Source organism: Sebastes umbrosus, chromosome 3 (assembly GCF_015220745.1).
Source record: "Sebastes umbrosus isolate fSebUmb1 chromosome 3, fSebUmb1.pri, whole genome shotgun sequence".
Classification (NCBI taxonomy): domain Eukaryota; kingdom Metazoa; phylum Chordata; class Actinopteri; order Perciformes; family Sebastidae; genus Sebastes; species Sebastes umbrosus.
Genome location: NC_051271.1, coordinates 2243446 through 2269943, shown reverse-complemented (window position 1 = coordinate 2269943; position 26498 = coordinate 2243446). Strand labels below are relative to the sequence as shown.

Genomic DNA, 26498 nt, shown 5'->3' with positions numbered 1-26498 from the left:
TTATTGCCTAAACCTAAAGAAGTTGTATTGTTATTGCCTAAACCTAAAAAAGTTGTAGTTTTGTTGTCTAAACCTAAAGAAGTTGTAGTTTTATTGCCTAAACCTAAAGAAGTTGTAATTTTTTTGCCTTAACCTAAAGAAGTTGTAATTTTTTTGCCTTAACCTAAAGAAGTTGTAGTTTTATTGCCTTAACCTAAAGAAGTTGTGATTTTGTTGCCTAAACCTAAGGAAGTTGTAGTTTTGTTGCAGTAGTTTAATTCAGTTTTACATGTTAGAACGTGTTGCTTTTAAATTTCACTTTCACAACGTAGTAGGTGTAGTAGGCCCCTATTGACCCACATCCATGGTGCTTATAGCGACTGATAACGCCTATTTCATAGCCTGATAACAGGCGAATCGGGTGGCTTGTAACACACCGATGAAGAAGAGAAAACCTTCCTCAGTTCATAGTTAAGATCCTGTTGATATCCTGTTTTCTGAGTCCATGAGTGTCCATCTGAGCAGGTACAGAGAAACCAGATTTGTATTGTTGAGTCCTCTGTTGTCCGAGGCTTCTCTTCTACTTCCTCAATTTCCAGTTCTGTTGTCTGCATCTCAAATTGCTCCATGGAAAAATAAAATCCACCAGTTTTTCTCAGCATTTAGACAATACTCAGGAAAAGTACTTCATCCAGCAGTCTTTTGTCCCGTGTGGGTTTGGAAGTTGTCGTCTTCTCTGAGAAGTTCAAGGACACCAGCTGGTGAAAGGATACAGCATGCAGTGGACTGTCTTAAACCTGTAGAGGACAGAAGAGATTAATAATAACTCAGAGGAAAGTTTGATATTAAAAGCTTTCTCGCTGTTAGTGATGTTTGGAATATGTTGGTCACCAAGTTTTATACAGTTTAAATATTAATATATTGGTTAGCATATTGTCTAATACTTACTGTATTGTATAACGTTGGTTGGGTATGTGAAAATATATTTTATTACACTGTAATTATTTAACTCAGCAAAACAGGGTAGAATTTTACAGTACAGCTCTGTAATGTGGTAATAGTGGGGAAATGGTTTAATAATAAAGAGGTAATAATTATATAATCCCATGTATTTGCCAAACCAGGTATTAACAATGGGTATAGCTGTGTAATATTAGACTGAAACTTATGTAACAGGGTAATAAAGAGGGCAAAAATAAAGACGAAACACATAGAAGACACATAGCAGATGGCAACCAGGCAAAACTATTTAGTAATAGCATTGTAATATTTTGGTAACAATATGGTAACCTGCTAACGATAAAATTGTTATATCAGTGCAATATTTGGATTAAAAGAAAATGATAATATGGTGACATTAATGGGTTAATAACCTGATTATAATAATGAGGTAATATAGGTTGATGTTTTCACAATATTATAGGCTACTATATCTTCAAAATCACATGACAATTCTTGGAAAAAAATGTTGTTAAGTTCGTAACGCGGTGTCACAACGCATTACCGCCCCAACTCGTCGCATACTGGCACCTTGTCAGACCCCTCAACAGCACTAAACACATGCTTAACGAGCCCTTGGCATCACTTTCCGGTCGCAGTAAACAAGTGCTTTATGTTATGAATTAAACAAAAACACTTGCTTAGGTTTAGGAAAAAACAACATGGCTGTACTTAACTTAACTCCTCCTCCTTCTGCAGGAAGGACAACTGAAAACACCGGACACTGACAACAACAATAATATCAATATCATGTGCAATACTACTTTTTCCATTCTCATGTGCAATATCACTGTTCATTGTGTGCAATATTAATGTCCAACATGTGCAATATTACTTCATGTCTTTCATATGCAATATAACGTCCTTTTCTGTTTTATTTAGCTTACTTTACCTTTTTTATTTTACTTATCTTATTAATTGTTATTTTATTAGGCACTGGTGATAGAAATAGTACTTTTTATTTTATACACTTGAACTTGTTGTAATTTTGAGCAATCTCTGGCACAAGAATATCCTTCAGGATTAATAAAGTTCTATCTTATCTTATCTTATCTTATCTAAAAATTGGTACGTTTTTACAGTGCAAATGTGACTGGACGTTGTGAAGAAGGGACAGAAACGATCAGCTGGTTGTAAAGTGAAAGTGAACTGTAACGCTCTGGACACAAACAGCGGTCTCCTGGATGAAAGCCCTGTGTTTGTTGGACCCATCCACCTCTTTTCGCTCTTTAAACTACGTCACCACAGCATTTTCCATGTGCATTTACTGTTGCCGCGGATAGGTTTACATTGTAGTTCATGGAAAGCCCGGTGTCCTCAAACCGCCGTGAAAGGGTACCTTGTGCAGCAATATCAAACGTCGACGATAGTGACAAAGCGTCGTTTTTTACACCCTTGGAATGAGAACAACTGGGTGTCAATGCACCAGAGTATTTTATGTAAGTTGGTGATCAAAGTGACCAAGTTTGTTCAACTTTTCTTATAATTTGTTATTCATTGCATTTTCATATTACAAGATTTGTATTCTTTCTCTGAACCCACTTGGTGATGCTGTTTGCAAATCATATTTCTCATTTCTTTGGGAAGACAAACTTAATTTCCACGGATATACCTGGGTAAACAGAGGATAATAAGACGTGAAGGAAAGGTTCTGTTTAGAAACCCGACCGACTTTTGCTCGTGCAGGCGGATGAACATTTGACCTGCTCTTTTAAAGCTGCAGCGATGTTGAGCGTGACTCTGTGTGGCACCGGTGGATAGAAACAAACGGAGAGAGCTCACTGTGGAGCGCTTGTGGTGATATGTTCTTACAGCTGGGTGATGGCGAGGACTGGGAAAGACAAACACGTCTGTTGTGTTACATCAAATTGCTTTTATCTCTGGCTGAACAGAGAACAAAATTAACCGGAGCTACGGGGGTGTCACGTCTTCGGGTCGGATCATCTGAGCAGCTAAACTGAGCGCTGGGGATTTCTAAAAGAAAAGTAGTTTGTAGTTAACAAGCACCTTGCCATAAAGATGAATTATTGCATTTAGACACTCAAGATTTGGAACAAAGTTGTATCTATTTCTAATCCACATCGCAGTTTCTGGTTCACCAGTTTTTGGTCCACAGTAAGATAAAACAACAACTCTTCGTCTATATGATATGAAATAGAGTATAATCGTGGTACCCCAGGGTAGTTTTATTCATTTTATTTACACAATAAAATGTTTTTTATAGCACAAACATCACGTTAAAAATTTCTTTTGATCCTTTGGTTTGTGAAATAATGTCCATAATGCCATTTTTATGTTAGCACCACCCAAAAGGACAAACTAGAGATGCACCAATACCAATACTGGATCAGATATCGGGTCAATACTGACTCAAATAAATCCAATAAATTCAATTCTATATTTAAATACTATAGACATTATTTGCTTGAATTTTAATTCCTGTTTAAAGGCAGGGTTAAGGATGTTATCCAGTATTTGTTATATTGGTTGAAATGGTCTTTACACCCCGACAGCGATCCATTACTGATGAGCTCTGAAAAAGGACCGGAAAAGAGCCGTCATCTGTAGCTGCTGTAATCCTGTAAAAACATCTACCAATCACTGCCTCGCGGTCCGCTTGGAAAGAACCAATCAGATGCCTCCCTGCTCGTACTCTACCCTTGGCGTTCACCAGCCTGAACTCAAAATGCCTCGCCGCCGCACGCTTCCTGGAGAATGGAAGAGAAAACTCAGCCCTGCAGTAGCTCTGTAGTAGTATGGTTACTTGTCATGAGGTAGCGTTGTTGAGTTGAGGTCCTCTCTCCGCTCTGTGTCTGTGAAGTAGTTACGATGCGGCGGTGCTCGTGCATGTGTGGGGGGGGGCGGTGCTTTTGAAGGAGCCCCGAGGGGAGGGGCTTAACCACGTAGTTCTGTTGCCTGAACATAACCGATCGTTTCATAACGATAACCACGTGGCATTGTTTGTTTCTGCAAGCGTGATACGAGGCTGATATGAAACATATCTTTGGTTCATAAACATCACTATTCAACGTATCCGTGGTTTGCAGAAACGTCCAATGGCAAAAAATGTTCTGGCAGCCGGGTCAATAATCGCAGTACTTAAAAATCACAATACATATTGAATCAGGAGATAAGCATATCGTCCCAGCCCACACATCTGTGTACACCAACAAAAAGAGATGTGATACAGTTGCTGACTGAAGGTTGAGTATCAAAGACACGACACAGAATGATGAGGGCTGAGACTCGTTGCTCTTATCTCCTGATTCATGAGTTTGTGGAGCGACAGACAAACCTGGAGGGGTCTTCCTCCTTCGAGAAGCTTCCTTTCACCTCGATGCTGTTCATCTTGTTCTCAAACATCCCATAGCTCAGAGTCACCTACAGTAGTGGAGAAAACACACACACACACAACTGTAAAAAGAACTGCATCTGCGCTGTGCGTGTGTGTGTGTGTGTGTGTGTGTGTGAGGGGGAGGGGGGGGGGAGGGTCACTACCTGGTGTGGGATGCTTCTGTGGCTGACGAGCAGCAGGTTCTCCAGGTGGGAGTGGAATAAAGGACAGTGGACCATGGAGATGCCCAGCCTCTTCTCCACGATGAAGCCCACCGTACAGTCGTCAGGGAGACGGATCGTCGCCGACGTCTGCTCGAACCTGGAGCCGCTGAAACACACACACACTTTAATTACTGCTGATTTACATTTGACAAAAAATACAGAAGACTAAAGACATGCTTTTTTTTGTATATTCACACATTGTGCCTTTAAAGGGACTCTATGTAAGAATCAGAAATGTCTTGTTAACAGCGACACCTGTGGCCGTTAAGTCAACGAAAGTCATCGTCCTGTTGCTCGTGCTTGTGCTCGCGCTACATAGACATGAACGAGCATCGCTCAACACAGTGAGGCGACACACGTCAGCTAAAACCACAATATCACTCTATAATTCAGCTGCTTGGCAGTAATGTTAGCGATAACGTTTCTCTCTGCGGAGCCCCGTCACTTCACAAGACACGGGAAACCTCTGTTGGTCTGGAGGAGCTGCAGCAGTTATTTCTGCACAAACATCCACTGATCATTCACTAGATATTCTCAGAGCTAAACTAACTCTTCTGCAGTGTGGAGTGTGTGCATATGCACGTGAGAGGTGGAGCGAGAGAGAGAGAACAAGCGCGATCTGTGAGTGAAGGGAGGCAGAGGAGCAGAGTACAGCAGAGACTCCGGCCCTGGAGACCAAAGCTACGGTCTCTGGTCCTCCGACCGCGGCCAACACTGTTTAACAGACGGGCTTCACTAGAAACAACCAAGAGGTTTTGGTGTTTCTGTGTAGTTTGTGTTGGAGTCTGAGTCTGAACAGCGCGCATGGGACACCGGCCCACAATGATTTATACGTGTAAGAAGTTACAAACAGTCCCTTTATATTATATATTTTTCTGGTTATGAGAGGAGACATTTTTAAAAAATAAAAACTATGAACTCCCCAACTTTCACCCTAAAAGGGTAATGTTGCAGATTTTGCATGTTTTGGCCCATTAACTGCTTATTGCATGTACTATACTGCTGACCTTTTTGCAAAGAACATCGTAAATTCTTAGATTGATTCCCTACCTTCTAGCCCTGGGCAGCCATTAGTCTCAGCTCTTTGAGAGCAGTATAAATACAAACTTGCAGAGACCTGAAACTTACTTTAGATTGGTGATTCATCACTGTGAACATTTAGTCAGCTTTATTTTTTGGGGTTATTTAAGATATGCTGCTGGGGAAAGAGAGGCTTTTTTGAAAATGTTGGTGCATTCAAGTGTTTGCAGGAAAGTGTGAGAGTTTGCCACCAAACTTACAAGAGCGCATCAAAATCACATTATGTGTTGTATGACATCTATTTTTTTTTTTAGTGTCTCAAAGACTCTCAAATCTCAAATGATGGCGTCTCTGCTGCATTACTGAGCATTACATCATTTTGTCAAAAAAAACAAGGGGCAATTAAATGTGATGGATTACCTGAAGTCTCTTCAAGTTGTTTTTCCTTGCATGCCACATTTGTTTTTATTGACTCTGACTTTGATTAATCTGGATTAATTTGGTCCCTAAGAAGACACACACACGTGCAGGGAGCATCAGTTGGTAAATACCTGGCCCACGGAGCCATCTTCTCCGCCAGCCGCCGACTCAGACAGAATCCTGCTCCTCCTGTAGCGAACCAGAACCGCACTTCCCTCTGAGAGACAAAACACACCCACACCGATATTATCAGATACATATATGCAGCCACTGTCAGAGAAACAGAAATACATACTGCTGTTTTCATACAAAACGTGTTGCAAACAATGACCAAATCGTTGCTGCTTTGACGACTTTTCAGAGTTGTAAAAAAAGTATGAACTGTTATGCAATGTGACCGTTCTTCATTTTACCACCTGAACCTGTAGAACCACTCCTACACCAACGCAGCTTTACATTTGTTGATCCTACTGTCAGTGAAAAGTTGAAAAGTGTAAATTTCTTTCAGCTAATTTGAATGATTCTTATATCTACACAGAAATAAAGGTGCTAACTAGAAACCATACAGGGTTCTTCAGCTTGTCCACATAGGAGAACCCTTTGAATGAAAAGGGTTCTTTAAGGGACTGTTTGTAAGTTTTTACATGTATTAATCTACCGGGTCAGGATCCCATGCGCGCTCGTGTGTGGCCGGAGTCTCTGCTCCACTGCCTGCTTGCCTTCGCTCACACACCGCGCGTGTTCTTGTTGTTTCACTCCACCTCTACGCGTGCATGCGTGCTCACTACAAACTGCAGAAGAGTTAGTTTAGCTCTGAGAATATCTAGTGAATGTACTGTGGACGTTTGTGCAGAAATGAATGCTGCTCCTCCAGACCAACAGAGGTTTCCCGTGTCTTGTGAAGTGACGGGGCTCCGCAGCGAGTAACGTTATCGTCTACGACCGGGTGCCGGTGTCTCCCTGCGGGCGCAGTCGGGAGGCGATAACGTTTCTCTTCCTGCTTCAACCCCGGCACCGACCCATCTTTCCTGCTTCAGCCCCGAAGGCTGAGGCAGGAAAAGCCAGCACTAGGATCAGCATTGATTCATGGAGAGACCTTCGTCTGGTCAGCTAACATTACTGCCAAGCAGCTGAAATATAGAGTGATATTGTGCTTTTAGCTGACGTGTGTCTCCTCACTGTTTTGAGCGATGCTCGTTCATGTCTATTTAGAGCGAGCAGGCGCGAGCCCGATGCTGACTTTCGTTGACTTAACGCCCACAGGTGTCGCTGTTAACAAGCATTTCTGAAAGTTACAAATAGTCCCTTTAAAGGAACCCTTAGTCTTACAAAGAACCCTCGAAAAACCCTGGCTGCGTCCGAAATCGCATATATGCGCTACATACCCGATATGTGTACCATCGTTCAACATACTTTTGTGTAAGTAAAGGGCAGTATGCATCATTTCAGACGCACTGAGCTTTTATTACCACGTCACTTCCTGAGAGCCTTCTTGCAAGTTGGAGATGCGTAACCATGGTAACCAACCTCATGTCCATAAAACAATGATTTGTGAGAATCATAAAGTCTGGATTTCATTTAAAATATATAAATTACACCTAGCAAAGTGAAATCTTACACTTAAACTGAAGCATTACTGACGTCACAGAGATGTCCGTCAACGTCTGTTGTGAACATTGTCCTAACTACCACATTGCATTGTGGGATATTTATGCCGCCATAGTGTCCAATGTTCGCATACTTCAATGTAAATAGTATGCAATTTACATACTATTGGTTTCATACTAAGATTTATACTAAAGAGCCTCATCCCTTAACTTTACCTGTATACACGTAGTGGTTGTGAGTCATTAAAGCTGCCTGACCTTCAACTGAAGAGCTTTTTCTTGTACTTCTTTTGCTTGACAAGAGTAACTTTTTGTGTCCGTTTATCACGTCAAAGTGACGCAGTATCTTTCGCTCTGACAAACAAACAATGTCTGTAAATAGATAAGAAATACAGAAGAGCGCTTTTCTCTCACTGACCCTAAATAATAAAGTGCAACGCTTTTCTTTCCCGCTCCTATCTGCTTTCCCCTTCACACTTTTTGTATTGATTGTTCGTTCTTTTCTAAACCACCTGATATGAATTGCATGTCTTTATCTGCCCGCTCGGCCGTTTCTCAAGCAGATGCAGTTGTTTTGTTGTTTTATTTCCTGCAGTAAGAACTGTTGAGGTGTGTTGTAGTCGCAGCAGTCAGATTATTTAGGGCAGGCTATAATTACAAAACAAATTAGTGTTTTCTTTCCTTGACTTTCCCTCTGCTATGCTGTGTATCTTCATGCCTTTATTTCCTTCTCTTTCATTTATTCTGTCCAAACATGTCCTTCAACTTTACAACCTTTCTTTCAGTGACTTATCTGTGTTTATTTCTTCTGTTTGCTTATTCTCTGTCAATTTTCCTTTCCTTTATTTACATTTCCTTTCACTGTGTTTTTCCCTTCCACCATTTCCTTTTCCTTCACTTTCCCTTTGTTAACATTTTTATCATTTCCCATTTCCTGCCTTATTGTTTGCCTCCTTCTTCCCTTTCATCCTCCTCCTTTTGATTTCTTTCTCATCCTTTTCCTTTTCTATTTCCTTCCTTTTTGTGTTAAAGGCCATTCCTTTAATTTCCTTTCCTCCCTTTTCTTATACCATGTATTTCCTCTGGCTCATTCTCTTTCAATTCCTTCTGGTTTTGTTTTATTGTAAAGTTATTTCCTCTCCTACCCTTTCCCTTTTTCCATTCCCTTTCCATTCCCTTCTTCCTTCTCTCATCCACCCCTCAGCGTCGCAACAGTGACAGGAAATCGACAAAGATAGTCGGTGAGATGTAAAGAAAACGAGAGGAGGAGGAGACAGAGAGGGGAAGCTTGACATTCGTTTTTGTTTTTTTGCTCCATCACCCGCACAACCCCGGCGAAGGATGGAGATGATGAAAAATAGGAAGAAAAGAGAGCAATGGGAACAGAAGGAAGGAGGAAAGGAAGAGAGAGAGAGAGAGAGTTAAGAAGCGAAGATAAATAAAGATCTATTTAAATGGGTGCAATCAGAGTGGAGAATGTTACACAAGGGAGATGGAGAGAGTAATTCCAAGAAATGAGAGAGAGAGGATGGCATGCTATTCAGAGAGCTGGAATCAGGATGCACTTTAACTCAATAGGAGCATTAATTCTACTGTTAAGCATGTGAACACTGTGACACACACACACCTGTGAATATCTGCAAGCGTAATCCAAAAACAACCTCGACCTCCTGCAGCTTTGACAACCTCCTAACCCGTCGGGAGTCTTCCACATTGTGTGTGTGCGTATGCATGTGCATGTGCATGTGCATGTGTGCGTGTTTTACCACCAATCAATATCTCCAACGAGACACTAAACACTCATTGATCCACCTGGATCCGGAAATCCTTCCCATGTGAACAAAAGCCACGGAGCTACACGTTTCCTCTACTTCCATCCATCCATCCATCCATCCATCAATACATTCATCCATCCATCCATACTGTACATATATACATTCATCCCTGACAGCATCCTCCCCTCATGCCCCATCAGTGCTGATGAGAGTGAAATTAGAAAGTGTATAAAGTATGGAATTTGTCCAGTATGGATTTAGATTGGCAGCAGTTAACCTGGCTGGACTGCTTTTTTGGCACAAAACCAATTATAAGGAGACATCAGCTTTGTTTTACGGCTCATTAGTGTCCTCGCTGGAGCCACGGAGCATCAAAAAAGAGAGGAAAGTAAAAATGAAGGAACCACGGATGGATGGAAAAGAGGGGAAGGAAGAAAGGAAGGAAGAACAAAAGAACAAAAACGAGAGATCCATCATTCCTTGTCAGTTATGATAACATCTACTTAAACTGTAGTAGTAGAGACAGGATGGCACTGCATATCTGGAAGTTTAAAATCTAATTTAATTAAAGCGCAATTTGTTAAATCCACACAGATTCCAGCAACAACGGTGCCGAAGGGTCCGCTCAATGAACAATATTAGCTTTCAGTGTGCTACATGAAAAGAAGATGGAAGAGGAAAAACAGGGTATAGCTTTTATTTTGTTACCCCCATACAGCGCAGAAAGTAGGAGATTTAATGAAGAACGGGTACCTGTGGAGTTTATGATTCACCCGGCATGCAAGGAAAGAAGAATTATAGACTTGCGTGGTATAAAATTGATATGTGTTTCTTCTAGTTGATGTTACACACTTTTAGAATCAGGAGCGTATTTCTTGAGAAACAACAGACATCTAAAAATACTTCAGAAAACTGGCCAACAGGTCAAGATTATTTCTGATATGCTATGATACTTAGCTGGATATTTCTCATACATTGTCTTTGAAGAAGATAATGGTGGAATGTGAGTGTCCACAAGCGACAGGGAAGGACTTTGGTTTGATTTGAGAGTCTATTTATTTCCCCAGTACAGCATCAGAAAAGAGAACGAAGGAAACAAAGAAAAGAAGGCAGGAAGAAAAAATGCAAATGAACAAGTGAGTAAGTCTGTCGAGGTGAAATGGAAGAAATAAGTTATCGGAAGGAAGGAAGGAATTCAAGATGGAAAAAAAGAGGTAAAGAAGGACAAGGCAAGAAAACATAAATCTGCGGAGTTGCGTTAAAGAAAGCAATGTATCTCAGAGGGGTCACCCTGCCTCAAAGAGTTATCGGTCCACATAACTTATATTTAGTGTGGGTTTCAGAGGACTTTTAGTGTGCTGTGGTGCAAATGCTGTTTTCAGAGGCTTTTCCCAATCCTGGGGAACAAGCTCTGGGGAAACATTGAGGCAAATGATTTGCTATATCTGGTATCCCTGTAAGCGATGTGAGGAGGATGCCATCATCAGCAAAATTACCAAAATGTATGTTATAAATATCAGTAAGTTAGAATCTATGGCCCCGACCACGGCTCTGAAATATCAGTAAGTTAGAATCTATGGCCCCGACCACGGCTCTGAAATATCAGTAAGTTAGAATCTATGGCCCCGACCACGGCTCTGAAATATCAGTAAGTTAGAATCTATGGCCCCGACCACGGCTCTGAAATATCAGTAAGTTAGAATCTATGGCCCCGACCATGATCTGATATATCACTAAGTTAGAATCTATGGCCCTGACCACGGCTCTGAAATATCAGTAAGTTAGAATCTATGGCCCCGACCACGGCTCAGACATATCAGTAAGTTAGAATCTATGGCCCCGACCACGGCTCTGAAATATCAGTAAGTTAGAATCTATGGCCCCGACCATGGCTCAGACATATCAGTAAGTTAGAATCTATGGCCCCGACCACGGCTCTGAAATATCAGTAAGTTAGAATCTATGGCCCCGACCATGGCTCTGAAATATCAGTAAGTTAGAATCTATGGTCCCGACCATGGCTCTGAAATATCAGTAAGTTAGAATCTATGGCCCCGACCATGGCTCTGAATATCAGTAAGTTATAATCTATGGCCCCGACCATGGCTCTGAATATCAGTAAGTTAGACTCTATGGCCCTGACCACGGCTCTGAAATATTAGTAAGTTAGAATCTATGGCCCCGACCACGGCTCTGAAATATCAATAAGTTAGCATCTATGGCCCCGACCACGGCTCTGAAATATTAGTAAGTTAGAATATATGGCCCCGACCACGGCTCTGAAATATCCGTGAGTTAGAATCCATGGCCCCGACCATTAACTGAAATATCACTAAGTTAGAATCTATGGCCCCGACCATGGCTCTGAAATATCAGTAAGTTAGAATCTATGGCCCCGAACATGGCTCTGAAATATCAGTAAGTTAGAATCTATGGCCCCGACCATGATCTGATATATCACTAAGTTAGAATCTATGACCCCGACCACGGCTCTGAAATATCAGTAAGAAAGCCAAAAGCTCCCGTGTGGTTTAAATGACAGAAACACTGTGGTCGTCATGGTACCGTGGCGTTGCCCTCCAGCAGCTCGTGAGCAGTGATGGGCTTGTCCAGGCTCGGTTTGCCCACGTAGATGTCGCCGTCCTGGGGGAAGGCCGAGAGAAGGGAGAGGAGGGCCTCTGGGTTCACGTAGTTATCATCGTCCACATGACAAAACCACCTGACGAGCCACCGAGGGAAGAACAGAAACAAAGATGCCGTTAAAAATATAACCCAGGTGTTTATTTATATAATTTTATAATATAATAATAATAATAATAATAATAATTTAATAATATATAAAAATAAAATATATTTTTATATATTTATAAAAAATAAAAAATATAAAAATATAAATAATAATTTTATAATTTATTTTATAATTATCTGGGTTTCAGATCTTGATGTCAGATCAGAGAATTCAACCCAAATTTCCCTCTTTGTTGGTTTCATTCTTGCACAGAGTGAATCCAGCTGTTTGCCAAAGACTTCTGCAGTAGATGATGCGTCACATCAACAGTAACATTTTCTTTTTAAAGTCAAACTCTGGTTTATCATTGTGCCTGAGTGGGGCCTTTTTATGTGATCCATTTCGTCACACTGAATTACCTTATCCTCACAGGAAGAAATGTAAGTCTACCACAGGAAATTATTCCTCAAATCTTGTTTTCGTGATTGCATATTTGAACCTCAAGGTTTACTTATTACTATGGCACATGTTTTCTTTTCAAGTGTGGATCAGATCCTGGTGTCGTGACTCAAGACAGCTAATGCAGCCAGCTACGTTACTTTAAGACTAATCTATCTGCATATGAATGCAGAATCTGTCGGCAACGAGACAAGATTTTGGTATCAGAAACGTTCTGGTTTCCGTTTGTAGTCTGAGTAGTGTTGATCGATCACGTTTGAGCAGGCTTCGGTTGAAAAGAGGTAAACCCAAATAATAAACGGCAGTGCTTTCCCGGTCACATGGGCAGTCTCGTTGCTTCCCTTTTCCCCAGACACCTTCAGGGTTGTAACAATAACAAATGTTCACATGGCGGGAGATCGTAACCCTTAGCTCTGTTCAAGGATGGTCAGATGTGGATCATATTTCCTGTTGTCCTCATAGCATGAATCCCACTCTATTACTCTGTGAGTGATGAAGCCGTTTGATTCCTTCTGCCACCTTAATGTCTGGACCCGATGTCAAAGCCTCATTCCAGACCAAACGGTAACATCCAAATGAGTCCAAACGACAAAGCTTCTGGTACCAAACTGAAGTGGTTGTCTCCTTTCCTCTGCCATCCTAATGGCTGCCCGACAACAACACGAAAGGCTTCCCTCCAAACCGCACAGCCTCCCTTCCCTTTCAGTCCAAATGACAAAGTGGGCCCTGGAAACCGAACTGAAACGCTCTTTCATTTTCTCTGCCATCTTAATGACAAGACGGCCTTCGAAGCCTTTAGTCACACACCGAACACCGGCTGCTGAGCCTCGTTGTATTTTTAAAAATATGGCCGAATATTTGCACTTCTATTTATCTATTTATCTATTTATCTATTTATTAGGTATTTATACAAGGAGAACTACTGGAGAGTCATTGGGTTTTTATATATAGCACTTTTATAGACCTGATTGCTTTTATACTGCTTTTACTCTGTTAATATCCTGTCATCCACTCTTTATTGTGCTGCACCATCGCACTTTGTTCACTGTGTTATGTTCTATGTTTGTGACTGTTTTTGTATGTCTGTGTTTGCACCATGGTCCGTGAGCAACGACATTTCGTTTTAACCGTTTACTTTGTATGTAGAAAAATGACAATAAAGTTGAACTTGAACTTGAACTTGAATATCAGCAACACATTGTCCTAAATACTGTATGACGGCCGGGTTGTGAGTTGAAAACGAGTGTGTCCTTTGCAAAATACTGCTCCTCTTCTTCTCTCATGATTTTGTTATGATTGCTATGGAAACGAGTTAAAGGGACTATTTGTAACTTTCAGGAATGCTTGTTAACAGCGACACCTGTGGCCGTGAAATCAACGAAAGTCAGCATCGGGCTCACGCTTGCTCACTCTAAATAGACATGAACGAGCATCGCTCAACACAGTGAGACGACACACGTCAGCTAAAACCACAATATCACTCTATATTTCAGCTGCTTGGCAGTAATGTTAGCTGACCAGACGAAGGTCTCTCCATGAATCAATGCTGATCCTAGTGTTGTCTTTTCCTGCTTCAGCGCAGGCTGAGGCAGCGGGGCTCCGCAGCGAGTAACGTTATCATCTCCGCCCGCAGCCGGAGAGAGCAGGGGAGACACCGGCACCCGGTCGGAGAAGATAACGTTTCTCTCTGCGGAGCCCCGTCACTTCCCAAGACACGGGAAACCTCTGTTGGTCTGGAGGAGCTGCAGCAGTTATTTCTGCACAAACGTCCACTGTACATTCACTAGATATTCTCAGAGCTAAACTAACTCTTCTGCAGTGTGGAGTGAGCGCTCGTTCACGTCTAGAGGTGGAGCGAGACAGCGAGAACGCGCGCGCTGTCTGAGTGAAGGCAAGCAGAGGAGCAGTGGCTCTGGCCACACGCGAGCACACATGTGTCCCGAACCGGTACATTTATATGCTTAAAAAGTTACAAACAGTCCCTTTAAAGCATCTAAAGATGATCTAGTAGAAACCCAAAATACAAGTATGAACCTGGAATGTCCCCTTTAGCACTGGAGAATGAATGTGTTTTGAGCGGTCATAGCTGATGCAATTGCTAAACATGAACATGAACATAACTTAGAATTTATCAACACAAAATATCAGGAAAAAACTTCTGTGTTGGCCACACTGCTTGATTGACAGGTGACCTCTGGGAAATGCTGAGCAGAAACAACAATGAGTGTCAAAGATTACCCCTGTAATAAATCTGACTGCAGTCATTCTCTTCACCTGCCGCTGTAACAGCCCCGATCTCCCCACGGTGATCAATACAGTTTGTGATCTTTAATCCCATCTTTAAATCCAGCATGAGCAGGATGACAAGCGGACCTTAATTTGTCTTACCTCTTGTCTGAGGCCATGAAGCCGTCGTACTCGGCGGACATCTTGCAGGACAGAGCCTGCTGGCTGTGATCCGACTGGCAGCCCGTTACCACCATGTTGTAACCTGCACAGAGAGATGTGTTTGAGATTTATACATATTGTCTCTGTTGCAAAGGTGCTCCACATGATTATACTGTTGATACAGTTGATTATGTTGTACAGTACATTTTATAAAAGCTCATTATAATCAGGATTATAATCAGAAGGGTTATTTGCAAAATGATGTCGGCAGAGTTCAAACAATCTGCTGACAACGGAAAAGAAAATCTGGAAAGGGAGATAGAGAGAGAGAGGGGAATAGGATAGGAGGAAGAGAGGAGAAGAAAGAGAGGGAAGAGAGTCAGCCCTGCAAAGCTTTACATTTGCACTGAAGGGACTGGACCTAACTATGGAAAGACTGCTGCTTACCTTGTGAATGTAAGTCCTCATCCTCTGTCTCTGTGAAGATGAACGTCTGGATAAAAAAACAAAGAGAAAGAAAGGGATTATATTCTTCTTCTTCTTCTTCTTCTTCTTCTTCTGCACATCTGTAACAGATCATCCTGAAAGCACCTTCATTAAGGACTCAACACACTCTCGTCTCGCAGGATCAATATTGTTTTGAATGGAGCAAATTCAATGTGACAAAAACAAAGTTCCCCACATAGATAGATAGATAGATAGATAGATAGATGGATAGATGGATAGATAGATAGATAGATAGATAGATAGATAGATAGATGGATAGATGGATAGATAGATAGATAGATAGATAGATAGATAGATAGATAGATAGATAGATAGATAGATAGATAGATAGTACAACACTGACCTCTAGTGGTATAAAATTGTAAAAACAACAATTAAAGCTGCCAAGCAGCAGAATGAATTTTTATTTTACCCTTTTTGGAGGAACGTTTATATAATCTAAACTGTAAACCAGAATAAAATTGTTAAAGTTTATAGTCTGTGTATCCAAGTCCAAAAAGAAACTGCTCCAAAAACATACCATTACTTGCCATGAAAAACGTTTAAAGGAATTGATATACATAGTTATATGTAATAAATAAGTAATATTGTCATATATATAAGTGCTTTTATTGATATTTAAATAGAATTTAATTAGGTTAAATTCAAATGTATTTATTAGTCTCTCAAGGGACGTTGTGAGGGAAATTGAGTGAGTTTGCAAAGACAAAAATACACATAATGAACTATAAGAAAGTTGTTTTAAGTAGATTCAAATGTATCATAATATTTGGCTTTTTTTTTTTACTTATATGCAAAATCATTCACGATTCCTTTAAAATTCACCAACATTTCCACAACTAGTTGGAATCCTGCACCAGTTTCATCTAGCAGACAATTCAAACGATGTCACATGAGGAGAGGTTGCGGAAATTACAATTATCGAGGTGACATGATTGAGGTTTATGTTCACAGAGTATGTGATATATGATATACGCTTTTGGAGGATTTGAGAGGGAACTCCTTAAAATCATTCCCACTAAAGTGTTTCTCTAAAAAGAGAAACAAACTTCTTCACACGTCGTGCTGTAACAGCGTGAAAACTTTCCCTAAATGCTATAAAAAATAAATAAAATTTCAATAACTGATTAACTGAGACCGGGGAGGATTGTACCGGGGGATTTCAACCTTTAACGTCACACTCCGTCTCCGCAGCCCAGCAGGCTGAACCGTGCGGTGTGTTCGACTTCCTTTAGTGCCAGGCAGCCACTAAATGAGCTCAGAGCGGGACAAATCACTCGTTAGATAAGATAAGCACAAACCATAACTCATGTTTTATTCAACCTCCTGGAAATGTGTTAATGTGTCTTTCTGGCTGGAATACAAGAATACTAAAACAATGTTTCAAGCATACATTTTAAAGCATTTTAAATGAGCTCTGTCTTAGTGATGCAACATACGGGGCATGTGTCATGAAACATTGAGAGTAACGGGAAGAAAGAAAATAATGGAGCAAAGAAGAGATAAGAAATACTGTATATCCTACATGCGACCTCAACTGCCTTTGGTTGTAAATATCAGTTATGTTCCTCCTTTTTCTTTTTTCTTTTTTAGTCAAACCCTCAGATTACTATTTTATCCTCACAAACCCATCTAGAAACAGAACATAGATTAATGACAAACCCTATATCGGCTATATTGAAATTCAAAATGAACGATCACAAAGAAAGTGAAAGTGAAACTTAAAAGTAACACATTCTAACATGTAAAACTGAGTGAAACGTCACATTTTTAACACAAGCACAAAGGCTTCTTTAGGTTTAGGCAAAAAAACTACAACTTCTTTAGGTTTAGGCAACGAAACTACAACTTCTTTAGGTTTACACAACAACACTACAACTTCTTTAGGTTTACACAACAACACTACAACTTCTTTAGGTTTAGGCAACAAAACTACAACTTCTTTAGGTTTACACAACAACACTACAACTTCTTTAGGTTTACACAACAACACTACAACTTCTTTATGTTTAGGCAAAAAAACACTGTCTCTACTTCTGCTCCTGTCATAATTACTACGGTCGCTAGAGGTCGCTGTCGTGTTCTTTTATACCTTCTTTTGGTGATCTACTATGTGAATAGATGACAAAACCTACTAGTGGATGTAGTAGGCCCCTATTGACCCACATCTATGGGGCTTATAGCGACTGATGACGCCTATTTAATAGCCTGACAACAGGAATAGTGTGGAGAGGAGGTCAAAACAGAAAGAAAAACTGTTCATTTGGAGATGTTACAGATAAATAGTGTGTAAGTATGAGCGGAAAGTACATGACAGCATTATTAGTGCATTTAAAGTGACTGCAGCAGAATTTAGAAACAAAAATAAAATTAATGCAGCAAAAATGTTATGAAAATATTGTATTGGTGAAGTGGTGAATTACAAATGACAGGGACGGCAAGAGATGGGACTAAACCCAGGGAGAGGAGGGTGTGTGTGTGTGTGTGTGTGTGTGTGTGTTTGTGTGTGTGTGTTTTAAAAAGACAGATAGTAAAAGAGGAGATAGTCGGGTTGGAGTGTGAAGCGATCAGGGTGTGAAACTGAATTTCCCACCATAGAGCGACACTGAATGTGTGATAAACGTTTGTCAGTTTACATGTGTGCGTGTGTGCGCATGTGTGTGTGCGTGCGTGTGCGCGTGTGTGCGTGCGTGCGTGCGTGTGAATAAGCGGCATGCAGTGAGAAAGAAGCTTTCCAGACCGCCTGACAGGCAGCTCCAGCTAATGACTGTAATCCCTGGATTACATGGTCAGATTAGAAAAAATATCATCCAGGGATACCTTTTAAAAAAGGGAGCAGTCTGTTGTTTTTATATGGATGACAGAAATATTTCTGATTTCATAAACTTTTTGTGGTCAACGAGTTCAGAAAGAAGACTGAAGACAGAGAGGAGACATTGAATTGTGACGGGAAATTGTTCTGCAGTCATTCAGTAGAGGGCGACAGAGCTCCTGGTTCATCCAGATGTGGTTTGTTCCAAACCTCCAGGAAGCCAAACGGCGGTACTACAACGTCTGTGTCCGTCACGTGATGCCATTGGGCACAAAAATACTTTTTCCCATAGACTTACATTGGGAAAGAGATGTCTGTAACTCAGCGGATAACTTTTTTTTAGGTGAATCAACTTCCCAGTATGAACACTCTAATAGCCCTTATATAAAGGTTGTAAAACGCACTAACAGCTGAATCCAGAGTTATTTCTCTTCCTCCATTCATGTGAATGAGACCCAGACCGAGGCTGGAGCGAGGGTTGGGAGGCGGAGTTAAAGGAAACGCGACTGCGCCTGATCTACGGGCCAAATGGATAAGGAAGATCGCCGGATGATCCGGGTACTTTATCACTCGGAGGTCGAGCCATTCTGGCTCTCATAGGAATGAACGGGAGCCTCCAACGCAACAATTTATTCCACCTCCGGGTCTGAAAAGTGCCTTAAACCTGCATTCTCTCTAACAGCCAGCAGGGGGCGACTCCTCTGATTGTATAGAAGTCTATGAGAAAATGAGCCTACTTCTCTCTTGATTTATTACCTCAGTAAACATTGTAAACATGAGTTTATGGTCTCAATCGCTAGTTTCAAGTCTTCTTCAATACAGCATGATGTTCATTTAGTAAATTATGGTCCCATTTAGAGTCAAATAGACCATAAAGCAGGAGATGCTTTAGGGCGGGGCTACCTGGTGATTGACAGGTCACTACCACGGCGTTGTCTGGTCTGGGAATCGTCGTAGAACTTTAACCCCTTTTACAGTGTGTTTTCAGTTCATGAAAGTTAATTATAACCTTTTCGGTCGCCTAAAAATGGCGATTGTACTTGGCTCCACCCTCTCGTGTCACTTCTGGTTGCAAAAAAAACAACATGATGACAGCCAAATACCAAGATGATGACGGCCAAAATGTCAAACTCGAGGCCTCAAAACCGTAGTTCACAAACCAATGGGTGACGTCACGGTGATCACGTCCACTTCTTATATACGGTCTACGGTTTGTTCTTGTCCTCCTACCTTTGTGAGGCTTTGAGTTTTAGACCTTGAGAATGAGGCCAGTCCCCTCTTCTTCAAAAGGCTGTTTAGACCTGGTTTTAGGGTTACGGTTTGGGTATCGGGGCACCAGGCCTGTTTTAGGGGACAAAAACCTGTTCTCACTAGTGTCGGGAGATTGGACGAATACATTGGCTATCGGCGATTGGTTGAGCACATCATAGGTTGGGTTTTTCTGGGAGATGTTTGTCATTTTATTTTGCTAATTTAATGGTCTGCTCATCCTTTTGTGTGCTTAAACATCCTTAAACTCGCTGTATGTGTGTGTGTGTGTGTGTGTGTGTAAAGTCACTAATCTCCATAATATCCTCCCTACTGCTCTCTAAAAGAAAGGCTGCATAATCTATTTAAGCACAGTTTTACCCTCCCTCTCATCCCTCCATCTCTGCAGCAGAAGGAGTAATGAGATACCTGGATCAATCCTCCTCACCACTACACTATCACCAAGAAAACCACCATCTACCCTGGTAAATAAAAACCCCAGAGGAAGGGCCACCATCACAGTTTGGCACAAATGGCAGACTGTCAGCGTGGAGCGTCTCGTAAAAACGAGAGAGGAAATTTCCCCGAGGTCAGGCAGAAATGCATAAATCTCAGCTTGTTTTTTATGCTGTTTAAAGGGTCGTTAAGTAAGATTTGTACTTTGCCCCGTTGCACAAGATTACTGCAATATATCTCGATAAGGTTTCTGATCAATACTTTGAGATTCCCTGGATGTGTGTGTGTGTGTGTGTGTGTGTGTGTGTGTGTGTGTGTGTGTGTGTGTGTGTGCGTGTGCGTGTGCGTGTGCGTGTGCGTGTGCGTGTGTGTGTGTGTGCGTGTGTATGTGTGTGTTTGATGGGAATCTGGCTTTTTTTAATCTGGACCTTCACTGAAGCATTTTGAGATGCCTCAGGGGGGAACTTTGATAAAAAGTAATTGAGCAAAGAGAGAAAATTATTTTTATTATTTCATGTATATTTATAGTTGCTTAGGGGATTAAAGCCAATGACCCGACAGTCACAAGGTTTTTATTTAACCGCATTAATGGTTTAAAATTATTCATTTTTACAACATTAGAACATATTGAAGTGTCAGACCAAAGCTTTAAAGAAGTAGGCTAGCTGGGGAATATGCTTACTCACTTTATTTCCCAACATATAGATGTCTATACGCTGAGTGTGGAGCTGGAGCCAGAGGGTAAATAGCCTAGCCTAGCATAATAATACAGTCTTGCAGTCAAGTTAACCTGCTGTAACAGCAAGAAGCAGTGACCCTTGACTTTGCATTAAAATGTGTCTCATATCCAGATAACATTTAGGCTACACCTGGTATTAATGTGTGTCGCCACTGTCCACATTGCCCACTGGGCAAAGACACGTCCAAAAGACATCAATTTAACGTCTCTGTCGACCGTCTAAAAGTTTAAATGTCTTTCTAACATTCAACTATTGATGTCAACCTGAGTTGCATTTCCACAGACGTCCAAAAAGGCACCTAACCAGACGTTCCAATATTGAACCCAACTTGCACGTCTCAGACGTACAAAAGTGGGTCTGGACGGACAAACGTTATACAGACATGATCTGAACGTCTTCCTGACATCACATGTCTGCTGGGTGAGATCTGATCGCTCTGTCGAGCTCAAACAACCGAACGTCACATCCTCCTCTCATTACATTTGTGCGGGCCCAAAAACATTTATTACTCGAATAACGCAGCGGGTGGGTTTACATTGGAGTCAGTTGAAAGCCCGGTTCGTCACATACTGTTGCTAAAAGGTGCCTCCGTGCGTCAGCTTCCAAGCTGGAAGGCAAAGCTCTCGATCTACCGGTCAGTCTTCGTTCCTACTCTCACCTATGGTCATGAGGGCTGGGTGATGACTGAAAGAACTAGATCGCGGGTACAAGCGGCCGAAATGGGTTTCCTCAGGAGGGTGGCTGGCGTCTCCCTTAGAGATAGGGTGAGAAGCTCAGTCATCCGTGAGGGACTCGGAGTAGAGCCACTGCTCCTTTGCGTTGAAAGGAGCCAGCTGAGGTGGTTCGGACATCTAGTACGGATGCCCTCTGGACGCCTCCCTAGGGAGGTGTTCCAGGCACGACCAGCTGGGAGGAGGCCACAGGGAAGACCCAGGACTAGGTGGAGAGATTATATCTCCACACTGGCCTGGGAACGCCTCGGGATCCCCCAGTCAGAGCTGGTTAATGTGGCCCGGGAAAGGGAAGTTTGGGGTCCCCTGCTGGAGCTGTTGCCCCCGGCAACCCGACCCCGGATAAGAGGTTGAAGATGAGAGGGAGTGAGAACAGGTTGGTACGTTAAGGAAGAGGCGGAAGACTTTTGTTTTTCATGCATCATGTTGGTAAAATCAGGCAACGTTCTGCACAACTGATCCCAAATCAGCAGCCAGGAACTCCCAAGTCCAACAAGACACGAGACCAAGACAAGTGCAAGACTTAAAAAAAGTGGTCTCGAGAACCGAGACCAGACTCGAGTACTACAGACCTGCTATGAATCCTAAGGATGACATCGATGATCCCTTAACTTTTCCTCTAGCGCCACCACCAGGTCAAATCTTTCTCTTAACCGGTGAAATACCTCAACATCTGCAAGATGGATCGACACAACATTATGCACGGAGATTCATGGTTCCCAGACGATGAACCCTTTGCCTCTATAGCGCCACCATCAAGGCCATATTTCAATTCGTCCAATACTATGGTTCATGACAATACCTGCAAAATGTATAACAATCCCATCAACCTTAGCTGTATTTTGTGTTTTGTCCTAATTAGTGAATGTTAGCATGAATGAAAGAATTTTTTTAATCAAAGCAAATATTGAAATAATCATAATCATTTGAATTGTGTGTTTTTATGCAAATAACCACTACAGATGACAATAACAAAGTACAGCACAGTACTGTGTACACTACCCTCCCTCCACGGTGTAATTCAAACACTGTAATTTACCGTGTATATAATGTGTTTTATGTTAAATATATCGAACATTGAATGACATCAGATCTAAAATGTTATTCCTTCATTCAGCGCAGAGATTTAAAAGAAAATACTTGTCTGCCCCAGTGGCAGGAAGTGAACATTTCAAACCCTGTACTTAAGTAACGCCACTTCCGGAGTTATTTCAGGCCAAACCACGATCTTTTCCTAAACCTAACTAAGTCGTTTTGTTGCCTAAACCTAATCAAGTTGTTTCCTGTGGAGACGGAAGTTTATTTTGAAAAGTCTGTATACATGTAACAAGCGGAAACTGACACATGTTGCTGGACATTTGTAGGAAAGCGTACGATATCATAAGATATCATACGAACCGCTGTATGAGAATACGTTGACTTGCTAAACATCAGCATGGTCGCTGTATTAAAAAATGATTCAGGAACTTAGAGCTGGACGAGGCCCCGAGATCAGGTTCAGATAAAATGTTGTTATAAGGGGAAGTTTCTGTCTCAACACTTCTGTTTCCGGCTCTGAGCAGATTAGCTGTGTAGAAAGAGTAGCTGGTTAGAAATGACTTCTCACCCTGTGAACTGGTAAAGCCTTGTGATATGTGTGTGTGTGAATGTATGTGTGTGTGTGGGAGGGTGAAGGTAAGATGAGGTTCTGCAATCTGCCTCTCCACTTCCTGTTCTGTGACCAGCTTCCGTTTCAGTATTGTTAAGAGCGTCTCTACACGGCGGCTGCTTCCCCTCGGTCCAGACAACCTGCCTGCACAGCTTCCTGTGTGTGTGTGTGTGTGTGTGGTACCTTCCTCTTTCACCCTTTAAATCATGCCTCCTCTTATTTAAACCAGCACTTCTGTGAAAAGTCTTTCTGCCCTGTGAGACAGAAAACGAGAAGCTAAAAGATGAACGCTTCCTCTCACAATGTTCGTGTGTTTCGCTCGTTTCAAAAAAGGAAATAAACTCATGTTAATTTAAAGCGTCAGTAGGCAGTATATATTTTTGTTATCATTGGGCAAAAATTCCATAATAACCTTTCAGCATATTGTAATTCAAGTGTTCTGAGAGAAAACTAGACTGCTGCACCTCCTCATGGCTCTGTTTACAGGCTTTAGAACATCTAGCTCGTGACGGGACACTTTGACCAATCACAGGTCATTTCAGAGAGAGAGCGTTCCTATTGGCTGTGCTCCGGTCATGGGACCGGTAGTTTGGCGTTCCGTCAAGAGAATTCATAATGGCTACCGCGTCACAAACTTTCTCATTTTACAGCTAAACCGTGCACTACAAGATGATTCTGAGAACATGTGAGGAGAGAAATAGGCATTAACGTAACATAATATTGATTCATATTTGATCAGCGCTGCCTAGTTTGACCGTTTGGTCGGAGTTTGCGAGTGATTGACAGCCGGCTCTCATAGACAGCAGCTGGACAGCAGACCTCAGATCAGCTCTTACTGCTTGTTTTCCTCCGGTCTGTGAAATCTTGCAGATGCCGCTAGGAGCACCGGAGGACACAGAGGCACATGATTGTTTTCAGGTTACCTGTTTCATGTACTACTGTCACGATATAGCGACCGTTTTATAAACTTTGTTTAATCATATTTGCTCCAATCTCGCCTACTTCAGCTTTAATTTGAAAGACATGTTTCTTACAAATCGATGTATATGTATTTAGATAAAATATATCGTCCACTGTCTCTTACTGAGTACGTCCTGTGCTGTGAATGTGTCTCACAACTGTCAACCCTGTAAGATATAATGATAACTTTGACTTTTACCAACCAGACTGGACAAATCCAGCCTCTGCAGATCAGAGATGCTGAACTCTGACTCACACAGATGTTCCTGGTGAAGCATTGTGTGTTGTTTTTACGAGCCACTCGAGTTGGCAAAGCCTCGCTGAGAGGACAAGTGTGTGTGTGTGTGTGTGTGTGTGAGAGAAAGACCTGTCAGACAGAAAACAAATCTATTTGAAACTGATTAGACTCTATTATTTGTCAATTTTGCTTTGGCAGTAACTGGTTTTGTATTTCACGACGATAAAGCACCTTTTGAATTCAACAATAACTGAACTGAAAGAGAAGATGGGGACAAAAATGGGCCACTGCTGCCGAGGATCCAGCACTCAATACTCAATAGTATGATCATAATCTTGGAGTGATCTGTAATAAAAGACCTTTTAAACTGGACTGATAACAGACATCCCAAAGACAAGTGTGTTACTTTCTAGTCTCAAAAGCTCACTCATGTCAAACCTTTCACACAAAAACTGACTAATCTCGCCTTCAAGGAGTCTTTAAACCAAACTAAAGTGATCACCGTTATATTTTTGAGTTTGAGAAATCCATCTACGTCCCTACGACCCCTAAATGTTAGACGCAAAGTCTGAAAACTCTTGAAACTGTGCTTTTTTTTCAGACTGACACGAAGGTTTCAACAGCAAATAGAGCAGCAAATTCTCTCTGCGTGTTGGAATTCATGAATCAGTTGCCAGTAAAATGGACCAACCGACTCACTAAACTTTACTGTAATCAGCCGAATCCATCATCAGACCTGCAGCTTCAAAGCAAAACGGAAGTGAATGTTTTCATTTCATCATAAGGCCTACAGCACGTGTCCTCTTATAGGCCTAATGATGGCTCAGATATTTAATATATAATGACTTTTAAAGGGACTGTTTGTAACTTCTTACACGTATAAATCTACCGGGTCGGGATCCCATGCGCGCTCGCGTGTGGCCAGTGTCTCTGCTTCGCTGCATGCCTTCACTCACACACCGCGCGCGTTCTCGCTGTCTCGCTCCACCTCTACACGTGCATGCGCGCACACTCCACACTGCAGAAGAGATAGTTTAGCTCTGAGAATATCTAGTGAAGTGGACGTTTGTGCAGAAATAACTGCTGCAGCTCCTCCAGACCAACAGAGGTTTCCCGTGTCTTGTGAAGTGACCGGGCTACGCAGCGAGAAACGGTATCGCCTCCAACCGGGTGCCGGAGGGAGACGATAACATTTCACGGTTTTGAGCGATGCTCGTTCATGTCTATTTAGAGCGAGCACAAGCTCGAGCAACAGGACGCTGACTTTAGTTGATTTAACGGCCACAGGTGTCGCTGTTAATAAGCATTTCTGAAAGTTACAAATAGTCCCTTTAATATATAATGACTTTTAATTAGTTCAGGAGTTCCATCTTAAATCTCTGGTGAAATGTTGAGCTAAAAACTCTTCTCTTAAATGTTTATAGACATAATTCAATATAAACAGATTTTGTTTGCTTTGATTAAGACGTGTGATCATAACTTTGGTGCAGGTGGCTTTGGGTGAGAGCAGCCTTGAGCAGACACTCACATGCGCTTTGGTTCTGGAGATCCACGTCTCCAACAGGAGCGCAAGACGCGTCTGGTGGAACCGCCCGGTCGTCTTCACAGCGATGAAGATGTCCTCCAGCTTCAACTTCTGCTGGGTGACATGTGCATCCTCAGAGGAGGCTGGGTGTCCTGCCTTCCTGCTGCTGCTGCTGCTGCTGTCAGCCGGGTTCTGTGCGTCCTTGGCCGGTGATGCAGTCTGCTGGATGGATGCACGCTGCTGCAGCGCACCGGCTGATGGATGATGATGAGCCACAGTGAGTTTGGAGAGGCTGCTGGTGCGTAATTGAAAATCCACATAGAGAATGATGAAGAAGGTGAAAATCAAGACGGGCAACTTCCGACGCATCCATCTCTTCTGCATGATAGAAACACCTTATTGAAACTCCATAAAGCTTGAAAACATGTTCTCATGTAAAAATCCTCATGGTCATTCTTCTTGGTCTAAGTTCCTCCATCGCCTCTCTCCGTCTTCTTCCTTCTTTATCATCACTCTTCCTCATTAATCAGCTCATTATATTAATGACTGCAGACTATTTATTAGAATTATTTATTAATCACTATATTTTATAATAATTTGGTCTGTTTTAAAGAGGCTTCAGCTGCATGTCAAGACTGATTTCCTCTAATTTTTCTGCGTAAAAGCTGCAGCCGCTCGGATATATTTGACTTTGTCACAG

General features: G+C 41.8%; 1 protein-coding gene across 1 annotated transcript; it reads right to left on the bottom strand.

Annotated features, from left to right (window-relative positions):
• Positions 1-254: 254 nt before the first annotated feature.
• Positions 255-26498, bottom strand: mfng (MFNG O-fucosylpeptide 3-beta-N-acetylglucosaminyltransferase). The gene is made up of 8 exons (XM_037765401.1): positions 25802-26498; positions 15381-15426; positions 14934-15036; positions 11924-12077; positions 6108-6193; positions 4477-4642; positions 4274-4359; positions 255-776 (listed from the first exon to the last, which is right to left on the bottom strand). Exons 1-8 carry the CDS (start codon positions 26180-26182, stop codon positions 725-727), a joined length of 1074 nt encoding a protein of 357 aa, XP_037621329.1. The 5' UTR covers positions 26183-26498; the 3' UTR covers positions 255-724.